General features: G+C 28.0%; 1 protein-coding gene across 1 annotated transcript in view; it reads left to right on the top strand.

Annotated features, from left to right (window-relative positions):
* Positions 1-2089: 2089 nt before the first annotated feature.
* Positions 2090-13730, top strand: part of LOC142322858 (putative fatty acyl-CoA reductase CG5065) — a 30190-nt gene continuing 18549 nt past the window's right edge. Inside the window, exons 1-2 of the mRNA XM_075361943.1 lie at positions 2090-2422; positions 5504-5752. Of these exons, the coding sequence (XP_075218058.1) occupies positions 2135-2422; positions 5504-5752 (537 nt within the window). The 5' untranslated portion in view covers positions 2090-2134. The remainder of the gene's footprint in view (positions 2423-5503; positions 5753-13730) is intronic.

Below are 13730 nucleotides of genomic sequence, written 5' to 3'. Positions count from 1 at the left end.
AGATGGAGCCTGATGGAGAACTAACCGTATCAGGATACGAACTGACGAGGAAGGTATTAGACCTCTACCCATTCATGTTTTGGTCAGATTTACTTTCTCATCAGTCTGTAAGCGGTTAAAAGTAATATTCAGCACAAACGTACGAACCGGTTAAATGTATTTAGTTTAATGTAAGTTATTAGATCATTTGGCCTACGCTTCACTTCCCTTACCATCTAACCTGGTCCTGTGATCTATGGACTACCCTAATGGTCAAATAAAATACAACAGTAACTGAAAAATCCGTTCTTCCTCCCGTAAAAAGTTGTCCAGGACAAACTTTTAACCGGTGAAAAAACTTTATAAACCATTCTTGTACGAGGGTTTTTATGGTGTTTCATGGTGTTCAAACACACATAGTAAAAAACTAATTTATCTGGCTATAATACCGAAATATTTCCTATCATTAATTAACACAATAAGTTAACTGTTTTTAGGATATGTTGGAACATTTTTGTCCCTTTTGAATCATTTATTTGCCCGTTTTCGACTGCAGTTTGATTAACAAGCCGATCATTCGGTTTCGAAAAAAGGTAATGTTTTTTCTGATATAGAATATTTTTCTTTACAAAAGATTTAGATAACACAAAAAGCTGAGTATCTCAGTAGTTATTTTTATTCATTATTCATTTGAACTTCCCGATAATTATACTAATTTTATACATATACCGGATGGTCCATTTAAATTGAGACCATCTATATCTCCAAAAACTACACATTTTAGGAAAAAATGTTCTATATTAAAGTTTTTCCATTTCAAGGGGGAAATATATTCACAACCTATGTTGTCCTTGATAAGGTCAAATAATTTGATTGAGTCGACATAACTTAACTGAGTAAAGTGTGTAACACATGTAGGCTATGTATCTTGCTTTTTTACCTTTTACCGGTATGTACTATTTGATTCATTAAAACGTAAATGGAAGTTTATTTAAGTTTATCCTTTAATTAGTGGTTTTTTATTTTAAATTTAACATTAGCTGGGCCAGACCTAATGAAACTAAAAACACTAATTTATAGGCCTACAGCATTTTTGAAGATGAATAACTAAAAAGCTATCAATTTTAGAAAAAAAAAAGTCTGAAATGAAGTTTTAATTCTTTTTTGCAAAAAATTTGATTCCGCAATAAAAACTACAGGTTCCTATTAAAAAAAAAATTAATTTGATCTTGAAATGACCTTTATTCGATGTTATCAAGGACAACATATGTTGTGAATGTATTTTCCCCTTGAAATGGAAAAACTTTAATAGGAAACATTTTTTACTAAAATGTGTAGTTTTTGAGAAATAGATGTGTCTCTATTTAAATGGACCACCCAGTATATTATATTTATGATATATAATTATATTTGAATAATTATTTTTATTAAATGACAAGTTTTCTTGGAATGATCAAATTGATTTTGTTTGCAACAAAATTAAGTCATACTGTTTTGCTTTGATGCGCCTTAATAAAATGTTGAGCTTGTCATCCTTATTAAATATTTATTATGCTTATGTATATTCTATTCTAAAATATAATATAATCTGTTGCGACCACTTAAAAACTGTATTCAAGATAACAAAAATATGTTTTCAGATCATTTTTTGGTTCCCATATGTATGAATTGTGTAGACTGATATTTAGGAAATAGTATACTTTTTAAAACAGGGAAGAGCTGACCACCATCTACTATTCACATGATGGCATTAGAAAATTTGTAAAAAAACAATTATGTGTTTTAGTTACTAGTTTGTAGGATGTCTAATAATATTATTATGTAAGGAAATTTTGAATTATAGTTAATTCACAATCAGTCAAAGATTTAATTTTTGATAAATTTTGGTCATGGCTTATGAAGTCAGAAATATATCTTTGTTTTTTTTAATAATTTCAGAAATATTCAATGGAGAATATGCCACTTTATTTGAAAATCCAATAAATCAGTTAAAAAAATTTCTGTCAACTATTTCATATTTTCTCTTACTGAATGAATACATGCACAGCATCACATACAAATTATGTTTTTGTTGCAGGTTGAGGTAGTGTGATGATTTTTAAAAATATTCTTACAGCAACCTCAGAGAATTAATAAACAAATAAATAGATAAATAATGATGCCCAGCGATAACAGAACCAATAACAACAACTATAACAATAACAATAACATTAATGTAGATTTTAATCTAAATAAAAATGAGGAAAACATCTTTCAAAGCCCAATACAGAACTTTTACTCTGGCAGTTCAGTCTTAATTACTGGGGCAACAGGATTTGTTGGAAAAGCATTAGTTGAAAAACTATTGAGATCCTGCCCAGGCATTGTAAATATTTTTCTGTTGATACGTTCAAAAAGAGGAGTTGACGTTGAAACACGATTTCGTGAGTTATTAAAAAATCCAGTAAGTATTTAACATTAGATTTATTAAATTTTTTATATGGGTTTAAATAAATTTACTAATTGTTATTACTACTTATTTTATTGTTATTGTTATATTTATTTATTACTTGTTGAATTTTTTTTTCATTTACATTGTGAATTACATTACACTTTCTGAATGTTTTCCTTTAATTATTATCTATAAAAATATTTTGTGAAGTACTAACTGTTACATATATAAATATTAATATAAAATATAATAAAAATATAATATGCATATTAATATTGGTCGATGTGAGTTACAGTGTAATAACATAATTTTTTTTTTAAATTTTATTAGAAGAAAGTAATCATTAATAGAATCATACAACAGATATTCACTGGCTTTGATATTGACTAGCTAAAGAATAATCTACTCTCTAAATTTATTAACCAAGGCTTGCAAATTTTCAGTTCCTCATGGTTCTTCTATGATTCACCAATTTTCAATTTTTTCATAAATTTACTGAAAAGTATCCAAGGAAGATATTGTTGTACCTTTTTGTTTATTTTGGAAACTTTTATGTTTTTAGAACTTTTCTTGTATAAAAGTGTACTGTAATAAATTATATATATATATATAATAAATAGATATTGTAAAATGGTGCATATAAAGAGAGGAAAATATATGCATAATGGAAAAATTAAAATTAATCATGAGAACATAGCGGTAGAAGTAGTCACAGAGACAAAAATATTTAGGAGTTGAATAGCTCACAAGAATTCTTTCACCAAAGAATTCTAGATAAAGACAGCTAAAAAAAGCATTTTAAATATTACCAAAAAAATAATCCATACACAACTCAACTCCAAGCATATAACAAATGCTATTAATGTGTACATCATCATAACAACCCCTGGTGACTAGAATTTTGAAAAACAATATAATAAACAATGTTTACAGAATCTACTGATACCATTCTAATTTCCTTCTACAGAAGAAATCAAACATATTTGGCACCAAGAGGTAATTGAAATCATCCCGCTCATCTTGTAAGTCAAAGAGATCATTCCTAAATCTCTATTGTGACATCAAAAAGACTTACACCTTCTTACTATATATTCTCAACAATATTCAAAAAACAACAATCTCAAAACATGTCATATAATTCAAATACTGGTCAAATCAGAATAGCAATGTAAACTTCTCTCTAACTTAGCTCAGTTTGTTAAGATCACCCTTACAGAGAAGATTAAGTATAGATAATGATTTTTTTTTACCAGCCAGTCAAATCCTGATAAGTTTTAGAGAGCTTAACATAATGTTCCCATATAATTAAAAATAATTAAGTAAAAATATAATCATTAAATTAAAAGAAAATAATTTCTAAAATATCAATATATTTTAGAAATTATTTTATGCCTAAATTAACCAATTTACAAGCATACAATAACAATCAATGAATATTAGGGAGATTTTTTTTTTTAATAGATTCATATGACAATAAAATGAGATGATTGTTGATAACATATATATTTTATTGTAATAATTCAAACAACATTTTAGATCAGTGATTCTCTTAATTGTTTTTTCTTTATAAAAGGAGCATTCATATCCCTGCTTAATATTATTTTTATTCTCTTTTATATAAGGTATAATATTATTTATTCATCCTGTATGTATTCAATCTAACTTAATACTACTTCAGAACTGTCATATTTTCTCTTGAAATCAATAATCCTTGGTGAACTGATGTTATTTAATGTTGATATTGGATATTTAGTTTTTCCCTACTTTTTAAGATATGTTGATATAATAAAATTCTGCCTTCCAATCATAACTTTTATTCAAATTTTTTATAACAACCTACATTATAATTTTGTAAAATAGATAGTACTTATAAAAACCTACTTGGCAGTGTAAAACAACTACTTTGTAAGTTATTTAATTGATACATTTCTTTTTCTGAAACTATCATTAAATTTTTTTTAATATAATAAAATCAATTTTCTTGAATCAATATAACAAGCACCACTCCAGATATGAATCCCACAACGCAAAATTCAACCAATGATTAATATGTATATGGCTTTTAGTATGCTTTTATGATTGATGTATAAGAAAATGCTATAAATATGTTCCAAAATTTTCTTAACTTTATTATACACTGAATCAATATCTTAACAAAAATTTTAATGTAAATCAAAGATAATTCCCGAGCAGCTAAAATTTGTAATAAAATCTAGTCTCGAACAATTAAAATTTAAATGAACTTACCATTAATAGCTGCTTTAAGACAGATTTTACTACAAACATAGTCTTTCAGGAGGAAATGGAAATAGTCTGGGAACTGATTCTAGAGCTTGAAATAAGGAAATAGTCCCTACAAACATGTCCAAAAACGCTTTGTTATTGAATTACGGCTAGCAAAAAATTTCACCTGGATTTCAGTTCCCCCCGTGAAATGAGTTCATACTGATATTTTTAAGACATTATTTAAGAAGTAAACTTGATGGTTACTCAAAATTAAATTCTCTACAAGTTTTGATAATAAAATTTACGAACTTATTAGTCATTAAGAAAATTATTGTAGGTTACTTAAAACCTAAAAAAATGTGTTTTTTGTCACCAAATTTTTCTGTTTTTGTTGGATATCATGAAAACTACGAGAAATACAGTTCTGGGACCTTTTTTATTCAATTTTTTTTTGTTTTATTCTGTATTTTATTTACTTTTTATTCTAACATAAGAAGCCATCAACTTTATCACTTATATAACGTTTTAAAAATTTCACTATGACCTCATTTCACCAGGGGACTGAAATCAGTAAACTTTTTCACTAAATGTAACTCAATAATAAAGCTTTTGCAGACATATGTTTACATGAACTGTTTTTCTTATTTCAAGCTCTAGAATCAGTTCCCAAATTATTTTCCTTTCCTCCTTAATCACTCTGTACATTTATCAATATTAAATATTGTTTTAAAAAAGTGATGCATTATAAGTAATAATGAATATTAAGTATATTAAACTAAAGGCTCTGTTCGCATTAATACTAACAATTTACTAACAATACTAACAATTTTTTTTTTTTTTAATTTTCATATTTGTTTTAAATACTAGATCTTCAGCAATTTGCAAAAAGAGAAGCCAGATGTGTTAAAAAAAGTGATAGCAGTTGCTGGAGATGTGACAGAAACTGATTTAGGACTGAATGAAAAAGATCTAGCAAGATTAAAAAATGAAGCAAATATTGTTTTCCATTCAGCTGCTACAGTCAGATTTAATGAAAGATTACAAGATGCTTTGAGACTCAACACAAAAGCAACACAGAATGTTATCCAATTCTGTCTTACAATTAAAAAATTACAGGTTTGTTGTACTCTTTTCTTTCTTTGAAATTGAAGTTAAAATAATGTGTTTTTTTTTTAATTTGATTTTTCAGTAAATAAATTTAAAAAAGAGGTAATCCAATCTAATCAATAATTTTTACTACATCCATATTAAACTTTTTATGATTTATAATTAATCAACCTAATTGCAGTTAATATGAGCCATATGTGTGAGTCAACAACAGAGAGGTAAAAATTTATTTGTTACATAATTTTAATTATTATACTAGTTATGAATGATCTTTTTTACAATATTAAATTTAAAGAAGTCATCCAATCCAGAAGTAATAAATATTTATTTTCACGAATTAAATATATTTCTAAACCACCAGTGACGTGAATTGTGAAGAATGAGCCAGTGGGATAAGAATACAAATATGAGACAGATAACATCTTATTTTTACGTGAAACATCTGTTTCATACTTTTATTCATGTTTACCTCATATACAACTGATAGGGTTAGCTTTTTAATTTTTATTTTCTAATATTATTTTTCATAACAGTGAACAATAGAATTACAATTATCCTAAGCTTAAAATGGTTCCGTGAACTTTTTATAATAATAATTGTTACAAGAAAATTATTGTTTTATAAATTTGCAACATGCTTGATTTTATGTTACTCTATGTCTGGTGTTCGACTTTTTTTTCTTCTCTAATAATAGCAACAGTGGTGTGCATATGACATTACAATTCAAATTGTTTAACACTACATAACATACAAATGTCAAATTGTGTATTCCACTTAAAAAATTGTGATAGACATTAATTTAGTCTGAAAAAGCATATAATGAAACAACAATAAAAAGGATACAAATTTATAAAAGGAACAAGAACCATTTATAAACTTTACTGGTGATTTAAAGTTACTGGTGAAACATTAACAAGATATTTCCATATTGTATTAATGTTGATGATCTTCATAGTGACCAGCCATCTACTACTACTACTATTACTACTGAAGAATTTTTAAACTGATAGAAAGAAATCTGTTAAGGAAATAGTGTCAGAAGTTGGGATATTACTGTAAGTTGCTACATTATTCTCCCTGCAATGATGAGCAAATGCATTGCATTGTCAGCATATTCCAAAAATTATGAACAATGTGTTAAATTTTTCTATCACAGATCAGAAAAAACAGCCATGTCACTGACAGAGACATAATTAGTAAAATTGATAAAATATAATTTTTCTCAACAACATAATCACAGGAAGCAACACATTGTGTTTTTACATGATCTATGGATGAAATATTAACCATCAGATGATAATTTAGTTTAGTCAAGGCCAAAGAAAAGTTTTTTATTTTTTATTTTATTTATGTCACTATTAAATTAAACTTTATTTTACTATAGAAGGTAAAAATTCATTACTTTGAATTCATTTCACTATGAATTCAGTACAGATAGTCAAGTACAATGAACAAGATAATGTATTCAAATTCTACATTCTTCATCATCTAAAAAATGCAATCAGAATTAAAAATCCTAAAAAATAGAAAAAACAAGTTCTTCTGCAACACAGTGCACCAGCATATCAATTCATGCTGCTCAAGAAATACCAACATACATGGTAGAATGTAACACCTCCGGAGCATCCTTAATAATTTTCTGACTCTGCCTACTTTTTTCCTCACTTTAAACTTACTACAAAAGGAGAATAATGCATGAGTATTGATGATATTTAACACATAAGTTGACACTGATATAACAAATTAACTGAAGGATATCTCTAAAAGCGGATGTTAGAAATGTTTAAAAATCATTATTAATACTGGCAAAAAATAATATATAGCTGTTGAAGGAAACTAATTTAAAGGAAATAAAATCTAAAACATTTTAATAAATACTACTTTTTTTAAATTAAACATATTCCCTAAATGTTTTGAAGCACCCTTGCACAAGTAGATTTAGTTTATACTAAAACCAAATCAAAATAATAATTTTAACAGAAGTTTTACAGATTTAAAACTGTTTTTGGGTATTATGAACACATTAGCATGTGTGTAACCAATCAACATAGACAAAAATGTAAAAAATTTATTTTTATCAATATGTTTTTTTTTTTACTAATGTAGGTCATATTTAAAAGATATTTTAACATCAATAAAAACATCCACTAAGATTAAAACTTTAATTCATTTCATTTGTATAATTTTATCGCTGTCCTTTTTGGAAGCATAATCTTTGAAATTTTGATCTTCATTCGATTAATTTATCTTTATTGACTTTTCTGTAATTGGAATAAACATATATTATAGCTATAATAGTTAATCTCAAGCCTAAAATAAATCACCAGAATCCTAAAACAAGATGTAAGGGTAATATTCATCTGAGCATCAATGCATACTTTAAATTTATCTCATAAAACTACTAAATGATAGCTAACTGCCTCAAAAGTTTATATATTTATTATTACAAAATATTATAATAATAAAAAATATTAGTTTAAAAACCTCTGTCTATGAATCATGAGATCTTGCCAATTGTGAGGGGGCTTGAGTGCTCAATGACACAGAGTAGTTGGACCGAAGGTGCAACCATATTGGAAAGGTATCTGTTGAGAGCCAGACTAAGAATGATTCCTGAAAGAGGGCAGCAGCTCTTTCAGTAGTTGTTAAGTGCGTAGATCAGGAGGACTTAACCCACCGGGTTGGTCTAGTAGTGAATGCATCTTCCCAAATCAGCTGATTTGGAAGTCAAGTGTTCCAGCATTCAAGTCCTAGTAAAGTCATTTATTTTTATATGGATTTGAATACTAGATCGTGCATACTGGTGTTCTTTGGTGGTTGAGTTTCAAATAACCACACACCTGAGGAATGGTCGAACTGAGACTGTACAAGACTACACTTCATTTACTCATACTTATCATCCTTATTCATCCTCTGAAGTAATATCTGAACGGTAATTCCCAGAGGCTAAACAGGAAAAAGAAAGGTCAGGAGGACTTAAATGGCCATATCAAGATCACTCAATCTAGTAATGCGCAACTGAAAGCAATGGAAAACTACAGTTGTTTTTTTTTCCAAGAAAATGTAGCTCTCTGCATTTCATGTAACAAAGATAGAGGTGCCTTCCTTGGTAAAATATTCCAGAGGTAAACCAGTCCCCTGTTTGGATCTCCGAGTGGATCTACTAAGGAAGGGGTCACCAAAAAATAAAAAAATAACGTTCTATGAGTCGGAGCATGGAATGTTAGAAGTCTAAAATAGATTAGAGAATTTAAAGAGGGAAATGGATAGTTTAAATGTAGATGTAGTAGGAATTAGCAAGGTTCAGTGGGAAGAGGAAAACAACTTTTGATCAAGTGATTTTAGAATAATAAACTCAGCTTCAAATAATGGGCAGGTAGGAGTAGGTTTCGTAATGAACAAGAAAATAGGGAAGAGAGTAGAGTATTTCAAAAACTTAGAGATAGAATCATTTTAATAAGGATAAAATCAAAACCTAAGCCAGCAACGATTGTTAACATCTATATACCTACAAGTGTCCATGATGATGATGAGGTAAAGTGTGTATAAAAAGAAATTGACAAAGCAATTAAACACATAAAAGGGGATGAAAATTTAATAATAGTTGGAGATTGGAATGCAAGCATCGGAAAAGGCAAGGAAGGAAATATTGTGGGTGAATACGAGCTGGGCAAAAGGAATGAAAGAGGGGTCTGACTTATTGAGTTTTGCACGAAGTATAATTTAGTAATTGTCAACACCCAGTTTAAAAATCATAATAGAAGAATATACACATGGAAAAAGCCTGGTGATGCTGCAAGGTATCAGGTAGATTATATCATGGTTAAACAAAAATTTAGAAATCAGCTCATCGACTGCAAAGCATATCCAGAGCAAACATTGATAGCAACCATAATTTAGTAATAATCAAATGTAGATTGGGTTTAAAAACCTGAAGAAAAGGTGAAAGAAAGTATAAGAATGGTAGTGATGAAGTGATGAAGAAGGTAAAAGGAACTATCGGCAATTAAGAAATACTATAAACAGGAAGTGAAAATTAGCTAAAGAAGAGTGGATTAAAGAAAAGTGTTCAGAATTGGAAAAAGAAATGATCATTGGTAAAATAGATGAAGCATACAGGAAAGTTAAGGAGAATTCTGTAATTTTGAAATCGAATAATGTGTTAAATAAAAATGGTACACCGATTTATAATTCAAAGGAAAAGGTCGATAGGTGGATGAAATATATTGAAGAGTTGTACGGAGGAAATGAATTAGAAACTGGTGTTATAGAGGAAGAAGAGGAAGTTGAAGAGGATGAAAAGGGAGATACAATACTGAGATCTGAATTTAATAGAGCATTAAAAGATTTAAATGGCAGCAAGGTTCCTAGGATAGATGGGATACCTGCAGAATTACTGTGCAGTGCAGGTGAGGAAGCGATAGATTATACAACCTGGTGGATAATATTTACGAAAAAATGGAAGTTCGGTCAGATTTCAAAAAGAATGTTATTGTCATGACACCATAGAAAGCAGTTGCAGATAAATGTGAAGAACACAGAACAATTACCTTAATTACTCATAGATCAAAAATCTTAACTAGAATTAATTCAGAAGAATTGAGAAGAGAGTGGAAGAAGTGTTAGGAAACGACCAATTTGGTTTCAGGAAAAGTATAGGGACAAGGGAAGCAATTTTAGGGCTCAGATTAATAGTAGAAGGAAGATTAAAGAAAAACAAACCAACATATATGGGATTTATAGACTTAGAAATGGCATTTGATAATGTAGAGTGGAATAAAATGTTCAGGATTTAAAAAATTTAGGGTTCAAGTATAGGGACAGAAGAACAATTGCTAACATTTAGAGGAACCAAACTGCAACAGTAAAATCGAAGAACGTAAGAAAGAAGCCGTAATAAAAAAGGGAGTCTGACAAGGATGTTCCCTATCCCCATTACATTTTAATCTTTACATAGAACTAGCAGTTAATGATGTTAAAGAATAATTTAGATCCGGAATAATAGTGTAAGGTGAAAAGATAAAGATGCTACGATTTTCTGATAATATAGTAATTCTAGCTGAGAGTAAAAAAGATTTAGAAGGACAATGAGTGGCATGGATGAAGTCCTGTGCAAGAACTATCACATGAAAATAAACAAGAACAAAATGAAATTACTGAAATGTAGTAGAAATAATGTAGATGGACCACTGAATGTAAAAATAGAAAGAGAAAATAAATATGGAGGTAGAAGATTTTGTTATTTGGAAAGTAGAATTACTTAAGGTGTCGAATAGCACAGGTGAAATGAGCTTTCAGTCAGAAATATAATTTGCTTATATCAAGAATTAATTTAAATGTCAGGAAAACATTTTTGAAAGTATATGTTTGGAGCATAGCTTTATATGGAAGTGAAACTTGTACGATCGGAATACCTGAGAAGAAAAGATTAGAAGTGCGGTGCTATAGGGGAATGTTAAATAAGATGGGTAGATAAAGTGACAAATGAAGAGGTGTTGTGGCAAATTGATGAAGAAAGAAGCATTTGGAAAAAATGTAGTTAAAAGAAGAGACAGACTTATAGGCCACATATTAAGGCATCCTGGAATAGTCACTTTGATACTGGAGAAACAGACAGATGGGAAAAATTGTGCAGGCAGGTAGTGTTTGGAATGTTAAAGAAATTGTTAGGGATGTAGGATGTAGGGGGTATACCGAAATGAAACAGCTGGCACTAGATAGGGAATCTCAGAGAACTGCATCAAACCAGTCAAATGACTGAAGACAAAAAAAAAGTTTAAAAACTTTAAATTAGTTGTAACAATTCTAATTTTTAGATAAGCTCCTTTCCTTAAAGAACTTAAGAATAAAGTACAGTATTCATATGACAGTAAGTTATGTTAAACATTTTTTATTTTATTGACTACACTGAGCATATAATTCAACATTTAATGTTTAGGTTGTTAGGTGTTAATATAACTACAACAAATAAATGTGGATTAAGGAAAATAATTAAAACCCCATAATCCACAAGGTCAACAATAAAATGCATCTGAATATTTTTATAGAGTTTTTATTTTATAAATGAACTACCTTAACTAATAAATGAATGGGCTGGGATATTAATATGCTAATACAGCCCCAGTTTATTAATGATGGGAAAATACAATACTGTTGTTTTATAAGTAGCATGTTATATCAAAAATTCATCAATAATCTTTAAGATCTTCAATAATTCATTCACACAATCATGAATGCAAAGCCTTGCGTGTATGCATGTTTCAGCACAATAACACAGTTCTAATAATGATTTTTGCAGTAATATAGAAAATTTTTGATTAATTTATTATTTCTTTTTCAAAAAAAATCTATGAAATATCAAAGAAGACCTAACTAGACTTATCACTGTTTAATTTTTTTCTTACACTATTACTTTTTTATTTACTATTTAATTATTTTTATTTTTATAAAGAAAATGAAAAATCTAAACTGGAGTTGTAATCTAAACATATATATTTTACATCTTTCATCCTTAGTGTTCAGTAAGAAAAGGAATTTAATTATGGTGCAGAATGCAATCAGTCACACAATTAGTACAACAAATATTTCCAATTCTTTAGATTTTTTATACTCCTTTTAAATTGATTACTGAATTTTTTACATCCTGCCACTTCAGTTAATGAATAATTAACATTTACATTAACATTTTTATTTTTTAATCTTTGTCTTTTTTTAGTTTTTGCCCACTGAACTTCCTTCAGTGCCCAGTCACTCTTTTAATGGTGAAAAACTGATCTGACCCTTTACATACGGGATAATTCCCAATTTTTAACTTAGATTTTTTCTTTTATAAGAAAAGTTTTGTTCTTGATTTACAAAATTATAAACTAGTTTCACTGTATCTATACTTCTATATTACTTTTAAAAATTATGTAAAACATGCTAGTTTTATTTTCTTAAAATTGATAATGTACTAAAAAATAGTCAACACATACTTGCTTGACAAACATATTTAAATTATACTAAAATAAATATGTTATTTAAATTTGTTTTCCTTTTTTCCACATTTTTAGAAAAGTATTTTCTAAAAAGCACAGATAACAAAAAATTCTCTTTTTAGATTACATTAGGTTATTTATTTACTGCTGACTGATTTTTACATGCTTTAAAGATGTCATTATATATGAATAATTATTATGATTTTAACATGGCTACACATTGTACCGATAAAAAAATGGTATGAAATTATGAAAAAAGAATTGTTAAACAACTAGGAATGAATCTATATATATGAAAATACGTATATGAAAATCTATTTTGATACTGATATTATTAAAGATATAAATTAATATAAGAACAAAAACAGATTTATTCAAGTAGTAGTAAAATACATATCTGCATTACTTGAAATCATTTACTTTAAAGATGATGCATTAAATGAAAACACATTTTAATTATTTTAATCTGACTAAATTTTTTTATTATTGTTTTTAATATTTTTGGTGAATATTTACTTAACACTACACTCATACACTCAGAATGATGGCTATTCAATGAAAATCCTAAACAGTTAGATAAATACAACTGCTTGAGTAGTAAATTTATATAATAATTTCATACTTAATTAATCAAACAGGTTATAGTGTTAAATAAAAAGCATAAATTGTTACTGTGATAAATAATTAGATCTAAAGACATCTGAATTAATATTAAGAACTAATGCATTGTAATGTAATACAATGTACACAAAATCTACCAAATAATTGCTCAAAACCAGTGATGTAGTATACATTTGTTAATGTTCCTGATGACAGTTTTTCTGATTAAAAATAAGTTTAAATTACTTTTCTACTAAGTAAATAATATAAATAATGGATATTATTTATATTAATGTATATTTAATCTTTAAGAATAACAAGCACACATGTTGTGATTGCTAGGGCAGGTGAGGAATGAAGTAGTCTACTATTGCTTTCTTCATTAAGCCAAACATATGTACATCAGCAAG

This window comes from Lycorma delicatula, chromosome 4 (assembly GCF_047948215.1).
Source record: "Lycorma delicatula isolate Av1 chromosome 4, ASM4794821v1, whole genome shotgun sequence".
In the NCBI taxonomy this organism is placed as follows: Eukaryota; Metazoa; Arthropoda; class Insecta; order Hemiptera; family Fulgoridae; genus Lycorma; species Lycorma delicatula.
Note: the sequence above shows the minus strand (reverse complement) of the source record. Positions and strands in the feature narration are given on the sequence as shown.